The sequence below is a fragment of the Cryptomeria japonica genome, chromosome 7 (genome assembly GCF_030272615.1).
Source record: "Cryptomeria japonica chromosome 7, Sugi_1.0, whole genome shotgun sequence".
In the NCBI taxonomy this organism is placed as follows: domain Eukaryota; kingdom Viridiplantae; phylum Streptophyta; class Pinopsida; order Cupressales; family Cupressaceae; genus Cryptomeria; species Cryptomeria japonica.
Window position 1 is genome coordinate 857833048 of NC_081411.1, and position 22270 is coordinate 857855317.

Here is a 22270-nt window from a genome sequence, read left to right on the forward strand (position 1 = left end):
AGGACGAGGCTCTTGGATCCATCTATTGATGTGTCGCTTGCAATCTTTTTCCCTTTTCACATAATACTCTGCTGCACTTTCTTTGGTGATTTCCATATAAACAGGTGCAGGAGGTATTTTGAAGACTTTCTCGATTGTATCCGCATCAAGTCGAATTATAGCTTCACCATCATCATTTTTGATGACTCTTGACTCTTTGTCAAAATGATGGGCGCATGCAAGAACGAACTCCAGTTCTAGGGCAGCCACTGGGAAAGAAGATGCATGATGGATATGGCTGTCCAACAACCGCTGCAAGTTGTTATCTTGTGGATCTTCTACCCTGTGAATGAATTCTGCCATATCAACATGCCCTATTTCCGTGTCCCTGATGCGATCCAAAGGAGAAGAAACCTGGGAAGGTGCAACCTCATTTTGGTATTTGTCATATTTGTATTTCATTTTCTTTGGAGTTGGCGATGCCGGCAAATCTGACATTGATTGTGAACTTGGAATTCTGTGATGAAGACTTAAAAGAGTTAAGGCAACATCATAATCAGCTGCTAATATCATTCTTTCTTCTTCAAATGGGTAAAACTTTGATCTCTGAATTTCACGGTTTTGTGAGAGGAAGAGGGGAGATATGGGAAAATCTTGACTTTGACCAAATTCGGATCTTGGGAGAATTTTCGCAAGTATACAAGTTGGAAAGGACATACATGCAATCGGGGTTTTAAAACCCGAATACAAGTACACTTGTAAATTCGAAAATGGAGAAACGGACGAAAAATGGGATTTTGACTTGCGGGAAATGATGGAAATGGAAAGTACGGATATGGGAAACGTGAATGAGTAGAAACGGGAATATCCGGGAAAATCATTTTTATGAAAATGGGAAGAACTCTTCGATATGTAATCCGGTTTTTAAAACCCGAATTTGCAATGGAGGGGTATTTCGCAATTTCCAACTTGGAATTTTAACCAAAAATGATTAAGTTCTTTAACCGTAGGGGAAGAACAAGAATTTTCAGCGAACTTGTAATTGAGATTAAAAATCCCGAATACGAGTTAAGAGGGAATTTTGAGAAGAACAATGCAATTCAATAATTGCATTTCAAGGGGAAGATTTCTTTCACAAAAACCAATTTTTAGGGGAAGAACATCACATGCCAAAAATGCAACTAATAACGAAAAATAAAGAAAACAAGAAGATAATAAAAAGAAGAGAAGAAAGGAAGAACATACCTTTATTAAAAATGCAAAATGCTTCTCCAACAATGCAATACTTCTTGAGATGAAGAAGCAAAACCGGACTATCAAACCCTTATCACGTTTTTTTGTAAAAATGCCCCAAATATGGCAGCAATCTTAAACTTGGAGGAGCAAAATGCCAATGAAAGTGTGCATTTCAAGTTTATTGGAGCAAAACGCCTAAGGTATTTGTTGGAGCAATGACGCCAAAGGTATTTGAAGAGGCAATGACGCCAAAGGTTAAAAATGCGGCCAAAGGAAATCACGTTTTTGCAAAAACGTGGTATTCAATGCACCATCAATGGATCATTAAATGTCTTGAAACTTATCCCATACTCCACGCCTAGGTGGGAGAGGGCAAAACGCCTTAGGAGATTGCAGGTTTATGGAGTAAAAAACGCCCAAAATGTGGATTGGAAAAACCACGTTTTTGCTGATTCAGCTCCAAAAACCCTTAATAATAAACTCTAAATGGCGAAAAATGTGTTTGAAAATGCATGAGAATAGGATAGAATCCTAAACGCCTTGCATCTCTAGCAAATCTCCCCAAAAAATCGCTTTGACATCTTCAACAAATCCATTTTCCTTGCAAATCGGGTTTTGGGAGACAAACAACAAGTTCGATTTACCCAAAAACATGCAAATCGGGTTTTGGGGAGAAAATAACAAGTTTTATTTTCACTTTTTCCATTTACAAGCCAAAATCGGGTTTTAAAAGACAAATGACAAGTTTAAAAATACTTGTAAAAGGGAAATAAAATCCCTACAACAAGTTAAAAACACTTGCACATATGTAATGGGGATTTAAAATCCCTATTACACGTGAAAACCATTAAAGTAGGGGTTTTTTGAACAAACTACAAGTTTACTTGCAGTTGAGCCAAAAAATCCCTATTTTAACTAAAAATGACCAAAAAACAATAAAAAGATAAAAACATTAAAAGGGGAAACTTAAAATAAATTACAAGTGACATATTTAAAACAAAAGTGCACATGTAATTGATCAAAAATTCCCCTACAAAGACCATAACAATGAATATCATTAAAACTTGCAGTTTGAAGAAAATTCTCCACCTGCAGTCTGGGTTTTAAAACCCGAAATTGAAGGAAAGGCATAGCAAACGAACCCAGAATTGGACGAAATTCGAATCGTAGTTCGAGAATGGACTGAGGATCAAGCCAGTCCAAGGATTAGTTGAAATTCTGTCTCGGGAAGCGTGCCATAGAGTAAAAATTTCAATTTTTTCATAAAATTTTACCATAGTGGTCCTTCATTTGCAAAAAATGAGGACAACAGATCCTAAATCTCATCTAAAACAGTTTGCTTGAAAAATACAAGGCACATCAAGTACAAGTGGGGGAACAAGGAAGTGGCAATGCAACATTTGTGGCCTTACATGGTTTGGTAGCATCACTAGAGGGAATGCACACTTCCTTTTCTGGAGAGGAAAAGGCGTGGATCTATGTCGGTTTTTGCAAGAACCTAGAAACATAGAATACAAAATTGAGATCAACAAGCTTTCGCGGATTCCAGATGACAGAGGAGTTGTAGTCCCTACTACTTTGTTTGCTAGGGCAGCCCTTCAGCAAAGCTGGCAAGTGCAACATACTTCTCATACATTGCAAACGAGAGGAGTGATATCTAGACTTTCATCCACTTCCACTTCTAGTGCCATGGCCCAATCACGAGAGGCTAAGGGGATAGGGAAACACAAGATGCAAAGTAAGCCCATAGCTGATTTGTTTAATGTGTAGTTGAAGGATGAAATAGATGATTACATTGGCAGGGTCTTCTTTGCCAATGGCATCCCATTTCATGTTACAAGGTCTCCTTATTATAGGGAGATGATGTTGATGGTGGTAAAGGGAGGACCATCATATGTACCACCGGTTGAGACCAAATTGAGGACCACAATCTTGGATAAGAGTTATTCCAAAATCAATGTTTTGATGGAGAAGATGAAGGCATGTTGGGCGGCCTCTGAGTGCAGCATAGTTATGGATTTCTCAAAGAAGTTGATTGTACAGGGCATCACAAAGATGCTGATTTTCAGTTTGAGGTCCTCGGGGAGGCTATTGAGGAGGTTGGGCCACAAAATGTGGTCCAAGTAGTGACAGATGCAGCCCATGTGTGTAGAGCAGCAGGGAAACTTATTGAGGAAGACTATAGACATATTTGGTGGACTCCATGTTGTGTGCATGTCATGAACAATGCACTCAAGGACATGGGGAAGATTGATTGGATTAGAGGAGTGGTCAGCGATGCGACAGATGTGCAGATGTTTATCAACGACCACCACACTTAACATGCACTCTTCAGGACCTTCTCAAAGGAGTTCTTGAAACAAGTTGAGACTAGATATGCATCATATTTCATTCTCTTGGAGAGAGTGATTGACTTGCAAGAGGCATTGCCACTCATGATTATGACAACAAAGTGGAATAGGTGGGCTGAGGCCAAGACAGAGTAGGGGAGAAGGGTGAATGTAATGTCCCCTTTAAGGACTTTCACCCACTTTGCAAATTTAAGGAGACAAATATGCTTATGATTCTTATGGTCTTGAAGAAAAATGTATAATAACTTCCAACAAGGGTTCACTGCATAAGTCTAGTATGAATATCAGATGTTCTACCAGAAAATAATACAAACTTCCATATCAGATGCAGATTTTGGTATAATATGTTAAGAGGAATCAATATAGTTTCAATGTATAGGAGGTCTGACAAATATTTTAATGTCTGCCGAAGTTTCTATATTTGAGATGCGTCATCTCTTAGACAATCAATTCAAGAATATGACTTTGGGTTTTCCCTTTATAAGACCGCTATGCCTGAGCGTCTCTCTTATAGCACGTGATTGATTAATTATGTTTCTGATAAAAAAATTGAATTCAGAGCTCTAATTGTTCTTTCTATTGGATTTCCTTGTGAGCATGCAATCTGGATGCCATCTCCCCCAATATGCTTTTAGCTCTGTGCATCTTCACCTTGTATTGAGATGGTAGATTCCTTCTTACTCGGCTGTCACAGCTCAACAGAACATTTTGGGTGGTATGATGATCAGCAGAGGCCTTTTTTTGCAAGAATCAAAGGAAAATAAAGTTTGATAAAAATGCTCCTGTTATCCAGTTATCTTTAACATCTTACATTGAATTATCAATTATCAGCTGTGTTAATAATTTTGTATATTTTGTGCAAATTATAGGTATTTTTTAATATTTTTTATTTTTCACACTCTACATATGCCTTTGCCCTCACATCTGCACACCCAATTTTTTATGGTTTGCAGGCACCGCTTATTTGCACCCCTGCACCCAAGCATCCATGTAACTTTGGTTATTGTGATCAAGATCAATGCATAATGTGTGTTTAAGTTTGAATTTATTAACTTTATCCTTTGCTAATAGTTTTGAATTTCCTCATGTGGTTTACCAATATAGCATATATTTGGAAGCAAAGAACAGGTCCATGGTTCTCGAATCTCTCAGTACATCTATCTTATGGATCATCCACACTATCACATCACAAGGCAAATTTGTGAGAATGATGCTATTAGAAACATTTGTTCTTGCATGCATAAATAAGCTGTGTTACTGGGTATGTACCTAGGCCATGCTTGTACATGGTATGGTTTGTGGTCCAAGAATGATTTGAGTGTCCCAGGCAGAACCCATGGTCGAGGGCTGTACACAAGACCCTCTCTCTCTCCTCATCCAAAACAAAAAAGAAAAAAAAAAGCAGATAAAAATAAAAAAGATGAAAAAAATAAAGAAAAAAACGAAAATAAAAAAGTACTGCTATGTTCCATAGTGTTTCAAATACAGGGACGGCAGTTTGTGGGGCCATTTTTTGGGGACAGCAGGGGATGGAAGCATATAATATCATCTAATCCATTGTTACTGTAATGATATCCTTTTGTTTCTTACATTTTGAAGTAGTGTCCCTGAGTAACTTAAAAATGCAGTGGATATTGGCATATTCTCCCAAATCCTAGATTTTTCTTACTGATGTCTGGAAATTTAATTTTGTAGGTTTATCTACCTTAATAACTAGAAGGATGCTTTTAACTTTATCCATTTTGTCAATTCAGGGGTTTGCATGGTTTTTATTTTCTTACCATAATGTGTTCGTAATGCTCACCACTTTTGTGTCTTCTCTATCTACATGTTCATATCTGACAAATGTTTGATTATCCTATCCATATCATCAATCCTATGTTTAATTCCCCTTGCAGTTCTTAAGACTTCAAATTTATGTCATCCATTGAGTTTAAGTGAAGCCTCAAGTTAAAGAGGACAGTGAATGGGGCCACCTTTTATCTGGAGGTCATCTCTATGTAGCTAATCCTACCGATGGTTAAAGCTCCAATGCAATCCTTTACAATTTACAATTGCTAGTGCTTAGTAATCTTGGAAACTGTACTAAACTACATGCTGAAATTCAAATGTGTATGAATTTGGTCCTAGGTTTGAGTTGCTGCTTGCTATGTTTGAAGTGATTGAGTAAATTAGCATAGTGTTTTTGGTTTTTTTTGTGCATATTTATACTCTAAATCCTTCTTTGGTAATGGCAACATTCTGGAGTTCGGTGTCACATTTACTCAGCCCATGTTTTAATACTTTCTTCAAGATTTAGGCCCTTCAGGTACAAGAGTCTGACAATTTTGAATTCATGCAGAAACAACGTTTACTGAACCATTTTATCTACAAAATCTACTTGATTTGGAGCGATTTCCAAACTATCAAATAATTGATCCAGCTGGTTTTCTCCACAGTCTGATGAAGGTGGGCTTCATGCTATTCTGCTGGGCATATTAAATCATTTTACTCTAGGTTTCAGTTGAGTGCTAAATAGAAATTTGATCTTCATTGACATTTTATGGAAATAGTGAAAATATTTCTGGACTGCTTTTTGATATCTGATACTACTGACTAAGATCATAGATTTCCTTACGCACAAATTGTTTTCGAAATTTTTATTATCACTATCACTTTTTTTGAGCATGTTTTCCATTGAATTGTATTTTGAGTTGTTCAAATTTTGCATTATGGGAATAGAGAAATATGATCAATATCTGTTGATGCTATCAATGCTGACTTCAGTGTTGTAATGGTTCTAAATTAGGATTTACGGAGATGTGCAGTAGATTTACAAAATGCCAGTACATCTCCTACATTGAGCTCTCTATGGAGGAAAGAAATACATCAAATTCATTTACTGCTACAGGCTCAGGTTAAGCTGCAAGGAAATCTGTTATCCATTCTTAACTTTATTGTTATCCTTTACTAGGGATTTCATATATTAAACTTTTGAGGGATATTTGCAGGCATACTTACTGGACAGGTGTACAGTCAATTCTCTGCCAGATGATCTTGAATCTGTGGTAATTAGTTTGGCTACACCTGCTCTCAAGACATGCCTTGATCAGAAAGATGACACACCACATGTTATAATAGACATATTACATAAGACAAGCAAGATCTTGAGAAGATTCTGTGCTAGCAAGCTCAGGTAGAATGTCTCAAATTTTCTAGTCTATCTTGTTCTTGGCCTATGGGATATGATGACCACACATAATCATGAGGAAGATATCAGCTGAAAGTTCATTAATTAAAAAAAAAATAGATTTTTAGATTTTCTTTCCTCATTTGCATATTTTAGTCATCCTGATCTTATTTTAATTTAGTTAAACACTTGCCTTTGATGATCTCGTTTTCTTCCTAATCTGCATTCTTATCTATTAAGGAGTCTGGAAGTTCCTCAAGCATCTCTGAGCTTCTCAATTAGTCTTCTTTCACTTGGAACAAATTTGGAAAATGATTCAATTTTTCCAGAGTCGATGTACAACTCAATTCTTGAATCTCCGATAGCAGAGTCTTTACTTATTTTGGAGATCCTTTGCTCAACCAGGTTAAAACATTTACTTCTCCGTTTCTGTAATATCAAACCACACTATCTATTCTTTATAAGCACATTCCATCATTGTTTATTGACTTCCAGAATATCAATTTACAAGTTTCTATGCACTTACAGGGCTGGAAGAGATATCCTGCAGAATGACATAAGATGGAGGAAAGGCTTGTGGTGGGCTCTGTGTGCTGCCGCGGGAGATGCTACTGCAAATCCGCCAAAAGGACCAACAACAACTTCCTTTGCAGCTTTGAGATGTTTGAAAACTTACACAGAAGATGATGAGCACTGTGAAACAATTATCAAACAGGTGAAATAAATATTTCAGTCCAATTGATTTCATTTTGTCCTTCTGCAATTGAGAAAGAAAAACAAAGAGCCGCTTCAAGAAACATTATGCATCAAGATCATCTCTAGAATATTCTATATCAGCTTAAACTTTGAAGCATTATTATCAGGAAGATTGGGTGCAGAGGCACTGGGCTTCCTGGAAATTTGGATTCATGGATTTTGATAAGACAGCTTACTATTGTTTTGTTATAATAAATTTTTTTAATTGACATGTACTAAATAGGTTACATGCAAAATGGAAAACAATATTTGTATTAAAGGATAAACTGTCTGGAATTGTAATATCCCTTGGAAAGGGATTTAGATCAAATTTGATATTCTTTTAAGAACCTTAAATGAAACCTTGCAACATTTTGAAAACCATACCAAACAATCAAGGAAATATCTTGAAACAACACCATCGGAAAGTGATTTAACCACATAGAAATTAAATTCATGTAGTTTCCACAGTCCATGGAGATCATAAGTAAATTTCTGGATTCAACTGTATGTAGATTTTTCTCCTCAATGTTTCGGATTATTCTACATGATGTGTGTAGATTTTTCTCCTCAACGTTTCGGATCATACTGCATGATCCATCATCAGGGATGGATCATGTAGTATGATCCGAAACGTTGAGAAAAATCTACACAGTTGAATCCAGAAATGTACTTATGATCACATAGAAATTATTATATAAGTAGATAATCAGGTTTGCAGCAAGAATAGAATTCTATTGTACTGTTATAAGCTGATTTATACAGCAAACAACTCCTGCAATAACTTCTGCAATAAAATGCCCAAATCTGAGAGCCAAAATGGTGCCAACAATTACTATAGAACTACAATGTCTTTCAAGAAAATTTCACCAAACTCAACATGCAATTAAATAATAGAAAATGACATTATTGGGATGGTTTAAAGCTTCTATACCATAGGTTTGATATTGTTTATCTCAAACATAAATCTGCATGCCAATCTATTAATTTCACCACACCCGATTTCACCAAAATACACAGAAGACTCAGTGAAGTCCTTCCAAACTTACACTAGATTAGTTTGATTCATGAACAAAGAAAAATAAAACAAATTAGCAGCAATACCACGTGATCAGACCACCAATAAACTTATGCAATACAAAATACTCAATAAAACATTACAAACTACTCCACAAACACCTGCAAACCAAAACTCTGAAAATTGCTGAAACTACTGAATCCCTAAGGACAATGATTATCTTTGAATGAGATTATACTATAGTATTCTTTGACTCCCATCCTTAGAACACCTGGTAATCCTTTGACTCTCATCCTTAGAACACCTAGAAACTTTTGAACACCCCATTCTACAGTTTCCTTCTCCATTTGTTTATTAGCCACTGAAAAATTCTCAAACTGAATAACCAAATTCTGAATGCCCTCCAAAATGTCCAAATTTCTAAATATATGAAATTCAAATTCAAAATTTGAATTAGGCTCCCAAATACCACTAGTTCAAATAAAGGAAATTTGCATCAAATGGAAAGAATTCTTTTTGGCATCTTTCAGTTCAAAACCACTAGTTGCCAAAATTGTGTAAGGATGCCAAGGAAACTTCAAAAAACCCATGCCCACCAAAAGAGGAAATTAATTTAATATCTATTCGTTTGAGGAATATGGATTTGCATCAAAACAAATAAATTATTAAATTAATATATTTTCTCAAACTATCTTATGGCCCCGACTTACTATTTCTGGATAGTGGGAACTTACTATTTTTTAGTAAGTTTCTGTTTTTGGAAAAAGGGGAAATGACAGGAATAATATTCTTTGATAAGGGTAAGGAAATTTTTTGATAAGGCTAGCCCACAATCTCAATTCTTGAAGTAGAAAGTCCTACACTGTTTAAGGCTTTCTAATATTAATTTAAAGTCAACAGCATAAATTTACAATTCACTGTTACAAAACCAAGAAATCTCATTCCTTTTTGTTAAAAAATACACAAGATGCTCATATATGAGTTGTCACCTAAAATTAACAAATGAAATTCACATCTAAGCTTCTTGAGAAGTTGAGGGTCAAGCTCTCAAAGAAGATTAGGAAATTTGTTGAAAATTTAAGCTTCTCAAGAAGTTGAGGATCAATTTCTCAAAGAGAATTGCAGACCTTGCATATCTAAAAAGATATCAAGATTCTTTCCTCCTTTCATCCATTTCTCCCACCATTTTTTGAGCCACAACACCAAGCACAATTTCGGTTGAATTGGCCTCTCTGCTGAGATTTGTCGTCAAAGCTACCAAGGCTTCTATCAACCAGTTTTCTTTTCACTTGGTTTACCCACATCTTGAACTAGCTTGCTTCTATGTCTACAATGTTGAGCTAGCTTCTTCTTTGCATCCATATTTATGGATCATTTTAGACACTTTCTCTCAAGTCAGCGGTTTGGGGCTCAAATTTGATTGTGAGATGAGGCAAAGGAAAAAGTTTGTTGTTCTATGCTCCAAACAGTGTCCTTCCTTCCATCCATGCCAACTGGTTCAAAGGGTTTCCTCCTCTTGCGAGCAAGTTGTCAATGTTGTCACTACTCCTTAGAATTGTTTCAATGTTTCTATCCTTTAGTATGATATATGTGTTGAGCTCCTTGAGCTAGGCTCCTAATTGCATCAACCTTTCAGCTCAAGGCCCCTTTTCATTGATGTAATGGATGAAAATGGAATCGGGTACGATTAGGACCTAAAACCACTTTCATATAAACATTGGAATATGAAAGCACCTGGAGGAGTGATCGTTCTTCACTAACTCTTGTGAAAGAGAGTCAAGGGATACTTCTAGGGTTTCTATTCCTTTGCTGCTATAGAAATGGATATGCAAAGTATAGGAGGATGGAAATCTATGATGAAAGTACAAAGAGAAGCAAATGTAAAGGTGTTGTAACACACTAATAGATAGCTAACTTGAGATAGTGAGTACAGATATGAGAATAGGCTTTTGTAGCAGAATTGACAGGACTAGGGCACTGAGAACCGTGGTCTGCTGAGATGTGATTTGGAGGGTAGAATCTAGATGTCTAAGTTGAAACATTGAAATTTGAGGCTGAACAAGGAGGTCCAAGGCGTTGGGCGCCTTTGTCCTTGGACAGGGGCGTTGGGGCCCTGATCCTTTAGAACCAGTTTGGAATTCTGGCAATAGACCTGTACCTGCTTCTTGATATCTCCCAAAATCTTCCTGCTCTATCGAATACCTATATCTGCACCTATAAATGGAAAATGGTAGGGTTGTGGCTATATAGGGGTTTGCCTTAGTCAGCCCCCTTGTTTTGGTGATTTCCACCTCCACAAATAGCCAGTATTGTAACTGAAAACGTGTGTGTGCTCTTGAATCTTATGTGTGTAAGATTGCTATGAGCTAAATGCAAACTAGAGTTCTACCCAAGTGGATTAGAGAAAACCCTAAAATATTTTAATTTAAATGCTATAAACCACAATTAGGATGCAAATCTAACGCAATAATGTAAGTCTGAAAACTAATATGATGTAGATCTAAAGCTCAATGTAGAGGCATAAGAACAACATGAGATCAAATCCAATCCTTAGGAAGAGGTACAAGCCAATCAACAGTTGGTGATTCCCTTATTATCCTCCAATGTCTCTTGAAGCTTCCATGGTTGATGAAGACTTGATGATGGATGAATTTGTAGGTCTAAAAATTCACCTAAAAGTAGTACTTTCACTCCACAAGGATCTCCTTTTGAATTGCAGATAGGATCCCTAAATGGGGAAAATACTTGCCTTAAATATGAAACCCGAGGTTTGAATTTGATGAAAAACTGACCTAAATTTGATAGAATTCGACACATCACAATTTGAGTTAGAAAAAACCGCCAAATTATCCTCTCGAAAATGAGGGAAAAAAGTTTGAGATTGGGTAGTATACATTTGCCCTGGGCCTATCAACTTTTTTTCGAATTTCTAGGGATGCAAGATAACTAGATTCTAATGTCGAATCCAGTTCGGTGGCTCAAACCATAATGTGTAGATATGCAGGATATGTTTTGAAGACTGAAAGTAGGGTAAGATTAGGCTTAAAAAATAAAAAGGGGCACACCTAGGATAAAGGGCCCAATTTTATGATACGTGAATTGATATGAATGGACCCAACTTTAATTAAATTATTGATTAAATGCCTATAGAAGTCCTATAATGCATAATGCAATGGGATACACTAAGGTGAGTGCTAACTAAGCGTGGAATTGGACAACCTAATTAAAGGTGTATAATTTATGACGCTACAGTTGAACAACCCATGTGGCATGAAATTCATGTTAAATATGAATGTATTTGATTCTGTTTTTTTGCTTGCGAGTTTGTCTCCTTCCATTTTCTCGCTCAATTTGCCTGAGCACAATACTTTTGGAGGTTGCTCCCTTTGGTTTCTACTTGTCATGGTTCTTAATAAAGCTCTCTTGTCAATTTTAAAATCTTCCTTACATTCCAATGCATAGTTTTAGTCAATAGTGACTTACGATCTCCCTTATGTTCTTGAATCTCCTTCCTTGGTATGTTTGGTGGACAAAACCTCTCGCATTTCCATTGTTCAACATGGTACTAGCATTGTTGGTGGTAATTTGCCAACATAAGAATAATACTTGGTTATGTTTAGCTAATAATTGGCCATGCAATGTTCCCATAGGGATTAGTTGGTAATTGGCAATGGTTGGTATCTCTGCTAACCACCAAATGGTATATATATGTATGTTGTAACGGGAACAAGAGCATTATTGTTGTATCCAGTTTACATGTTGAAATAAAAGCTATATCTTTCTACCATAAATGTTTTGTTAATTGTTTTGTGAATGATAATCTGTTGTTAGTGTTCATGAACTTGTTACATTCTATTTACTTCTAGTAGTTTGAGAATTCACACCATAGGGAGTAAACATTTTGGCATCATTGTCGATGCAAACTCGAAGATCAATATGGCGGCAGGTAGTAGGCATGTATAATGGGCCGACCATTCGAAAAACAATTGCTTGTAACTGAAAGTGATACACAAGAGGAAGTGACATGGGGGGACGTACGAGAGGATCAATTGACATCAGACTTGGTAGATGCGTGGGAGGTTTCCGTCACCCAGTACGTGCAGAGGGAAGCTCAGGAGAGAGTGGTCCCTGAAGGCACAGTGCGTGGTGAACTCATAGTAAACACTGTTGTCTTTGATCTTCTCGGAAGTCTTCCAAGGCTATTGGCGTGGAATCTGATCAAACTGCAAGACCCAAGGGAGGAAAGCAACCGTGAATGTCGTCGACAGTAGATATTGCAACGGTACAAAGAACAAAATCGTAGGGAAGACGAGAGGGATATGAGCAAACGCCATAACCCTGGCAATTAATGCCCCTACAAACGAACAAAGACCAACGACATACTAGAACCACCCAAGAGGTTGCGGAGGGATCAATACAGAGATCTCTTCGTATAAGAGAACAAAGTGAGCGGAGGCGGCGGTTATGGGAAATTGCTAGACTCGGAGAGTCCAGAAAGAAGCAAGCGTCAGACACCGTGTACATGGAACCAGTTGGTAGAGGTTGCCAGAAACCTACCACTTCCAGATGTAGCGGAGGAAGATCTCGTCAACTAGTAGGCCATGCACTCGATGTTGAGTAAAGAGTCCGGAACCGAGTTTGAGAGCATTTTGCCCATACAATCAAAGCGTGATGAAGAAGAAGAGCAGAACCTCCAGATTAAGGTTGCCAAAATCTTGGAAATCAATCTGCAGAGAATTGAGAATTTATCCCTCACAAACGAACCACCCAGGATAGGGGGGCCTGAACCAAAGACCCTGGGGAGAAGGGAATCCATAAACAAAGGAAGTAGCTAAGGTGTGGAGGACGCAGACGGTGGACATGTTGGGAGCTCACACGTGGCCGGGAGTGCAAGTGAAGCACTAGAACATGGAGAGCCAGACAGTCCAATTTGGTCTTGGGCACACGGTACGCTTTCGTTCGGAAGGATGGTGACTTCCCCGACAAGCCCGAAAGTGGAGAGGCAGAAGCTCTTTAAGTTCACAAGAGACAGATCAAAGGAAAATCTATGAAACCATATGGTTGTCCATGGGACAAGAACACTATTGGCTGAGATAGTTTCTGGCCAAGCTGAGAGGGGTGGCCATTGACTGGTTCGCAGAGTTGAAGACAGAGCAAACAATCTCATGGGATATCTAGAAAAAGGCCTTCTAAGAAGAATCAAACTTGTGAAGGACGACAATGAAATTGTAGCAGAAATATACAATACCAAACAAGGAAAGAATGAAACCATATGAGCTTACAATCGTAGGCTCAAGGAGCTACTGAACAAAATGGAAAGCCAACCTACAAATGGATTGAAGAAGCGATGGATTGTTGAGGGATTGATTCCCTCCCTTAGGAAGAAGATGAAAATTGTCCCTTCATCATAATACATTGACACCTACAATCGAGCGATGGACATCGAAAGTGAAAACAAGACATCAAGGGGGAAGATAAAAGACAATGATGATGATAGTATGGATGGGAGCAGTGACGGAGAGTCAAAAACTGTACAAGCCTTATGGAGAGATATGCTACGGATGATGGAGTTGAAGGTAGGTAAAGAGAGTGCCAAGGAAGTATGGTGTACCGACTGCAAAGTGGAAGGTCATACCAAGGGCACCTGCCCGAAAAAATTGTTGTGTGACATTGGTGTGGATCGGGAAATCATGAGGATGTGGACTGCCTGAAGCAAAAAGGAGTGAACATGTTGGACATTAAAGAGCCAGGTGAGGAGGTACTAGCAATCACTAGATTCTAAACAAAAAAAGCACTTTACCCCAACCCACGTACAAAGAAGGCTCTGAGAGGCAAAGGCAAATGTCGAACGAGTGATGGTAGAAGAAAGAAAGGTATCACATGAAGCTAACAATACTCCACTATGGGTGGAATCTGAAAAAATTATGAGATATGTAGACCTACAAACCATGCCACAATTGAAAGTAGCCCTTAGCAATGTAGTCGAAGTTGAACCAATCAGCCAGGAACATGGTGAACCAACAGCGAAATCAGTCAGCAACCTGGCTACTGATCCCATGCTACTCACAGTAGGGGTTGGAAGGAAGCCAGCAGTGGTGGAAATGGAAATTATGGGACAGAGGTTGACTGACACCATTGTCGACGGAGGCTCTAGAGTGAATGTACTGCTCGAAGAGACTTGGAAGGGCCTCGGCAAGCCGACACTCTAGCCGCCAATCTTCCAATTGGTAGGTGCCAAACAACACGACATCAACGCTCATAATGCTCATGGCGCAAAAGGTTGTGATTGGCACTCAACCCTTCATCTTGGACTTTGTAGTCATCCCACTGGAAAAAGAAGGCATACGATGCCCTACTTGGGAGGGGTTGTCTAATTGTTGCCAAGGCGAACCATAATTGGAATAACACACTCTCCATCGAGAGAAAAGGGTGGAAATACGTTATTGACTTGAAAAACTAGGCCGCAAGTGAAGAGTTGGAATCCTCCGACTTGGACTTTGACAACTCTAATGACTATGAATGGGGTTTAGAGGACGGGAAGAGGAAGGTGGAACCCAATGGTGAAGGGGTGCTCGAACTAGATTGTTGCTTGGAGGATGAAACCATATGAACAAACTATTTCACTGGCAGATGGAAGACTATGAGGTCTTCCACTCAGGATGTAAGATGTTGGAAATCAGGGAGATCGAAGAGGTTCACAAAGGTACATAGAGAGCTGCCTTCCCCCCGAACTACGAAGAGTACTGAGAGGGAGTGGCATGGGTGGATGACGCGCCAACCCATTGATTTGAGAGGGACAAAGGAATAAAAAATGAGGAATTGGATATAAGAAAGTGAACCGTGGTGACAAAGATAACTCGAAGATTATTCTGGTCGGAGATGATTGGAACCTTGTACTGAAGGCGGGCGCATTTAAAATTTTCATGGAGTTCAAGGATGTGTTCGCCTAGACGTACAAGGACCTGAAGGGGATCCCTCCAAAACTTTACGTACATTGAATCCCTCTCGTATTGAGTGCTCAACTCGTACAGAAGAGGTCGTATCGGATGAACAAGAATTATGCATACAGCTGTACGACATAGGAGAAATCACACAATCTCGAGGAAGGGATTAGTATGACAAAGTTTGCATGGTAAAGACGAGTTTGGGCAACCCTAGTTGGGCGAAGAAAGGGGGCTGTTATAATAATAGTCATAACGATTAGTCAAGCAATAAAATTCACAATTACCAATTTCCCACGTACAGAGCCATGGCAACCAAAGCAAGAGAAGCTAGTAGCAGTGGCACCAAGAAGGTGAAGGTGTTGCTAGGGGTCCAGTGTGACGAGAGGGTGATAGTGGAAAGTTTGACATTTGAGAGTGTAATCGACATTGAGTATTGTACCTATTGGGATGAAAACCTGATAGACCACCCTTTAAAAAATTCCCTCAGAAGAGCAGAAGTGGACGAAACCATACAAATGTCAGTGTTTAATGTGAAGGAATTTGAGCCCGTTTTGTGTACCCTTGTAGCAGGATATGATTCTCATTCACAGAGGTCTATTTTGCAATACTAGGGCTCCACCATCATAGTGTCCTTCAAACCAGTAGAATTCCAACAGGTATTAAAAGATCCCTGATGGATCCCTTTTCTGATTTGCTGTAATTTTTATTTAATAAACTAGGTTTTTTGTAATTTTCTGGTGATCTTATAGAATAGACAGAAGTGCAGAAAGGGGGTTTGTTTCTTTTTGTTTTGGAGTTTTGAAGATATATATATAAAGAAATAGTAAACAATAAGAGTGCGAAATAAGAATGGGAACAATGTTCATAAATTAAAACACTTACAATCTAAAATACTACAACTCGTACCAGGACAATAATCTGATTTCCTTGTATTCCAGCAATTATCATTTACCAATTTGGAGCTGCTACAAAATGAATTGACGAGCAATGAATAAGCAAGATACAATATGCAGATTTCCAGCTCTTCACACCAGCAACAAACCAAACGTGGACAGCAAGGAAGAATGACGCCACCACAACTCCCCATGGGCTGCAGCTGTAGTCACATGCTAGCTGAATAAGGTTAGTTGCCTTGATGAAACCCTCTGAATGCAATCTGAATCCTCTGCAATCAATAGCGCACCCAATCTCTGTCAACCGATGCCCAACACCCTGAAGTATCTACTGACAAACTACTGTTGGGGGCTACGTCCCAGCTAGTATCCAACCTGGGGTTTGCATCCCAGATGAAGAATCGCTCTACCAGAGCAAATTCGCAAGAAGCAAGTTTTGAATGTGTAAAAGATATCCAAGAGTTAGGTCACAACTTCCTTATAACACCTTCCCACTTAGCTCAAACCCTAAAAGTGACTCAATGGGGCGTTTAGGGTTAAAATGTTATATTTCTCATTTTAAGTTGCCAAGTGTATAGAAAAACGACCTTTTTTCAAATATAAAGAAATCCGTTCACCGAAAGGATCCGAGTCAAAAGAGGAATATTTAGAAAAGTCCAAGACCTTTCCAACGAGCTATTACACCAAGGGATACGCATCCAGATGAGGCCAAAAACCCCTTATTACTCCAAAATGGCTATAAACATAGCCTTATTTAAATAATAAATGGTAACTTAGGAAATATTAAAAATATAACCCAAATAGCTGCAAAATGCTCAAATGACACCACAAACCAGAAAGTCAACCTGCCACCTGTCTGTGACTGAAGTCGGAAATCAAGGATCCACTAGCAGTCTCATCCCTAAAATTTAGGGATGCTCCTAAAAACTAGGAAACAAACCCAAATCCTCTGAAACTGAACCCAAAGAATAATCTCAAGGAGACCCAACCTTGGGTATGGTCATAACCTCCTAAATAGTAGGGATATCCTCCATAAATGTAGGAACTGTCTCCTAAAAATAAGGAACTGCTCCAAACTGATCAACTACTGCCAGAACACCAAGTCCCAGACATTGTATAACCACACTGAGTCTCTATCCATCGCTGTCAGCCTACAAGACCCCATAATAAGCTGACTCAGATGTCTCTCCTAGACAGAGCTAAAGAGGGGACATGACAGGTATTTGGCATGAGGAGAGGCAACGACAAAGCTAGGCAAGAAAATGAAGAAGAGGAAGGCGTGGCTGTTGAAGTTAGTATGTCGTGGTGACCTGATGGCGGCATAGTGGAATAGCTTGTGGACCAGCAGCAGCAACCAAGGGTTGAAAATAACTTTATTAGCAATCCTGACTGGCGGTGCCTCAAGGATTTAGTGAAGAGTTGACTCATGGGAGCCAGCCAAGCTTCAGATATAGCAGTCTGGATGATAGGATTAATGAATGGCATTTGCAATGGGAAGGTGTGTAATTGGGCGCAACTACTTTCAGATAGAATTTAGGACTTTCTATCTCTACAACACAAGACCTTTTGGCTTGTTTCTCAAAGCCCTTATGACACAAGTACCACCAGATAGATGGGGCAAGTTCTAGCCGCAGAGTAGGGTGGAGCCAACCAAGTTGCTAATGTACTATTGGGTACATTGGGACACTCTGGCGATCGGAGGAAGTGACCATGTCTAGTCGGCAACAAAGAGGCGAAGGTAGGAGAGTGACCTAAGCATAGAGGAGGAGGATAGCTTAGAGGAGGTAGAAGAGGAAGAGGACACAAAAGACTTGGAGAGTGGAATTGGCAATGGCTTTAGATTGGCACCCCATGACACTAACCCAGGGGAGGATGTAGAAGAAGTGGAGGGGCCACAATTGGAAGAAGGGGAAGAAGAGCAATTGGCAGTAATAGCGGCCGAGGGGGAAGTACCAGCACCATGGAGGGAAACAACACTTACCCCAACAGAGAGGATTATTATGAGGGTTAAGTTTGCAGCAGCAAAGGTACCCTCCATAGCACACTTGATACTAGCCAAATCACTTTGGATAGCCACACCTCTTGGAGAGGCCACTCCCGTAGGTGTTTTGTTCCAGCAGAGTAGACCTGAGGCACTTGTACAAGCACGACACCATGTTGTGTCTTTTTTGCATAAGGTTACACTTGCAGTGGAAGGGGTGGTGCAAGAGAATATCACTGCGGCCAAGGGAATACATGAGGACACCCCTACGACCGAAGGAGTGGTATAGGCTAATGTCCCTACAACCGAGGGAGTGGTACGAGAGAATACCCCTATGGCTATGGAAGAGGTTGCGGTAGTTGAAGGAGAGGTACCAACAAAGGATGTGGATGCCTCTTTGGATAGTTGGCTGGGCAGATTCGCCGTGGTAGTAAACGCACCTCCACCCCTTTTACCACGTACAATTGTGGGTGGCCAGGTAGCTGCAGAGGTAGAGCATCATGTTAGCAAGGAAGAGAGTCATAAGGATAACACGATCACAGACACTGAGGATGAAAATGCTGTGCCTGTGAAGTGTATACCTGTTCCTGCAACACAAAACACTCAATAGATCATTACAAGCATGGTTAATGAATTTAAAGCAAAGAAAGATAAAACCATAGCTAAGCGATCTATCGCCTCCTAGTAAATGCGAGTATGAATTTTGCTCTCAGATCTGGTCATGCAAATTCCAGTGACTTGACTACACCTAGATGGAGGATTTAAATGATAAATGACGCATTTAAGCTAGCAATGATAATGATTATGCTAGAAAATAAGCTAGATTTAAATTGAACATGATGACAATGCTAAGATGATAACTAAGATTGCATTATGCCTATAGTAACAATGCTTGAATGCAAACGAGATGGGATCTGGGATCCTTTGAACTCCAAAATGGGGTCTATTTATAGGATTTTCCAAGGCTAGGGGTGAGGTGGCAGGAATCAATGGTCAAGTTTAAGTTTGAAGATATCAATGGTTAAATTGGAGGAGGTTGGCAAAGAGGTTGGATTAAAGGGAACATTTGGAGGTTGGTAGGAGAAGGGGTTGGATGAAAGGGAATATTTGCCATCTCTATGGTGACAAGTGTCAAGAGGCTTCTAGAAAGGTTGGATGAAAGGGAACATTTGTCATCTCTATGGTGACAAGTGTCAAGAGGCTTTGCTCATGAGAGGGCAAAGTATCTAAGGAAAGGGGACATGGTGGTTAAGATGTGCAAGCTAGGATGGTTAATTAAACCTGGGGTTAGATGGAATGAGTTAGGCTTAGAAGGGGTAAGGTTAGGAGATTTTGAATTTAAAAATTCAAATAATAGGAAAAGACTAATTAATCTCAACAACTCATAAATTGATTTGTTTTAATTAATTATGGGATTTAGAAGAAATGAATTTGATGGGGGGAATTAATTAATTTGAATTAATTAATTAAAGGGGATTATTGAAATGAACCTATTAAATAAATCCTTAGATTTATTAATAAGTAGATAAAAGGGGGAATTTAATCAAATTGCTTAGTGAATTCAATTAAATTGGGAAGGGGGATTAATTAAATAATTGCTTATTTAATTAATTATCTTCAGACCATTTTTAGGTGTATACAGAAAGCATCCAATTAGGAAAAATGGGGATGATTGGTGCTGAGTCCAAGGGACAGGAGGAAAACCATTTAGACAACAGTGTTAGGGTGTCGAAACCTGACCCAATGGATGCACTGGGATCCATCTGTAGATTCTTGGCAGAGTTAGATGGTTTGACGGATGTTAGTCAGGAGATTGCGAACCTAGCCAGGCAGGTGGATGTGGGCTCAATACTTGAGGCGGAGAAACTCGTCGCCTTCATGAATGGTGGATGCTGCGAGGAGTTTGCAGGACACTTTACATAGCATAGTTGGCCAGCTGCAGAGACTAAGGATATTGTGGCAAGTTGGCGACAAATGCATATGATGGAGGGACAGTGAGGACTTGGGCCTACGTTGCAGAGCATGGAGAGCTCCTTCAGGGAGACCTTTTATCAGATGCGTAAGGCTGAGGCAGAGCGAGAGGCTGCCATGGAGGAGGTCGAAGGCGTCTGGAAGGAGTCCGCCTGCTAGGTTGAACTCATAATGATCGAGCAGAAATTATGAGCTGCTCTAGAGGAGGTGCAAAACCAGAAGACACTTGTAGTCGGACAGAGCGCTAGGGTGGAGGAGTTGGAGGAATGTTTGGCTATACTCATGAGACGGCTGGAGCAGAAGGAGAAAGACATGATGGAGGCAGTCTATATGGTGAAGATCGCTGAGGAGCAACAACTTGTTGCTAAGTGAGACCTGCGACTTCACATAGAGCAACTACACCTCTAACAACAACTTCTAGTAAACTACTCCTCCAGGGATGTCTTCTCACCCTCCTCACTTTGAGTAATGTTGTAGACTTATAGACCCAGTTTGTCTTAGTTGTCTGGAAGACTTCTTTTTTGGGGGGGTTGATGTTGGTGATACTTTGCTGACATAAGAATAATAGTTGGTTATGTTTACTTAATAATTGGTGATGTAATGTTCCCATAGGGATTAGTTGGCAGTTGGCGACGATTGTTATCTCCACCAACCGCCAGATGGTATATATATGTATGTTGTAATGGGAACAAGAGCATTATTGTTTTTTTTAATACCCAAGGTATCCCCAATCCCCGCGGCCTCGGCCTAGTGTTTCCACTTAAGGGCGAGCCAAGGGGTGAGACTAGTCACTGGGGGGTGAATCCAGAGCCCGCAAGCGGTACCTCTTAATATTCGGGAAGGGAGTCGAACCCAAGACCGATGGGGAGCAAACCCAGCACCCAAATCAACTCACCCACCCGTTCGGGCTAACAAGAGCATTATTTTTGTTTCCAATTTACATGTTGAAATAAAAGATGTATCTTTCTGCCATAAATGTTTTGTTAATTGTTCTATGAATGATAATCTATTGCTAGTGTTTGTGTACTTGTTACATTCTGTTTACTTCTGGTAATCTGAGAATTCACATCATAGGGGGTAAACAAGCATTTAATCTTCTCAACAACCAAATTTCTCTTACATCAGAAGGATTATGTGGTCTCCCTTGTGTAGTTCTTGACCCCAATTGCTCTATTTGTTCACTGAACCAAAATTCTCAATCTCCTTGTTTTTGCTCAATAGCAGCACCTAGTCTCTACACATTCCATTGATCCCTAACAATCAAGGTCTAATTGTCACTCAAATTTTTTTCCTAGTATAATATCTCTCCTTGTTGTCTCTCAATGTCTTTCTTCTTTTGATGTTTCTTGCATTAATTGTGACTTGATGTCTAAATTGTTTCTCTTTACGCCTTGAGCCCTTCTTCCCTCCCCCATTTCTTGGTCAACTTGTTTCTTCTTTCAAGTCATCCTCACCATCCCTAAAGCTTGACATAGGGTTAGTTGTTTGTCCTTCCAATGCCACCCCTTTTAAAATTTCTTGTCGCCCACCTCTCAAGAATGGGGACCTTCCCTCCAATAAAGTTTCTCTTCCCTCGTCTTTAAATTGTAAGGTGTCCTATAACTATATTCCTTGAGCATATTTGCCATTTTTTACCTTGTCTCCCTAGTTTGGTATCATTGTCCTCTCAAATTCTCATCCTTCTCTTGAAATCAACCTATCCACTTGTAGTTCATTTGACATTAGGAAGACACTTGTAATTAACTTTTCTCATGTCAATGTTGAACCTTTGGCCTTTAACTTTCTTAAAAGAAACCTTGGCTTCACAATCACCCTTCTAGTTTTGCATGTGGATATTGAAATCGAGAATGCAGCTATGTCTCTTCCTAAGGATTTGGTTGAGGATGTTAGGCAAGATTGTGTTGTCACCTTGAGGAATACAAAACCTCCCAAAGGTAACATTCCTAAGGTTGAACTTTGTGCCTAAGAGATTAGCAAACAACAAAGATCTCAT

General features: G+C 39.4%; 1 protein-coding gene across 4 annotated transcripts in view; it reads left to right on the forward strand.

Moving 5' to 3' along the window:
- Positions 1–22270, forward strand: part of LOC131047061 (uncharacterized) — a 235973-nt gene that overhangs the window by 208784 nt on the left and 4919 nt on the right. For all 4 annotated transcript variants that reach the window (XM_057980882.2, XM_057980884.2, XM_057980885.2 and 1 more), the window contains 5 exons: positions 5908–6014; positions 6355–6462; positions 6557–6741; positions 6976–7140; positions 7264–7450. In XM_057980882.2, the coding sequence (XP_057836865.1) occupies positions 5908–6014; positions 6355–6462; positions 6557–6741; positions 6976–7140; positions 7264–7450 (752 nt within the window). The remainder of the gene's footprint in view (positions 1–5907; positions 6015–6354; positions 6463–6556; positions 6742–6975; positions 7141–7263; positions 7451–22270) is intronic.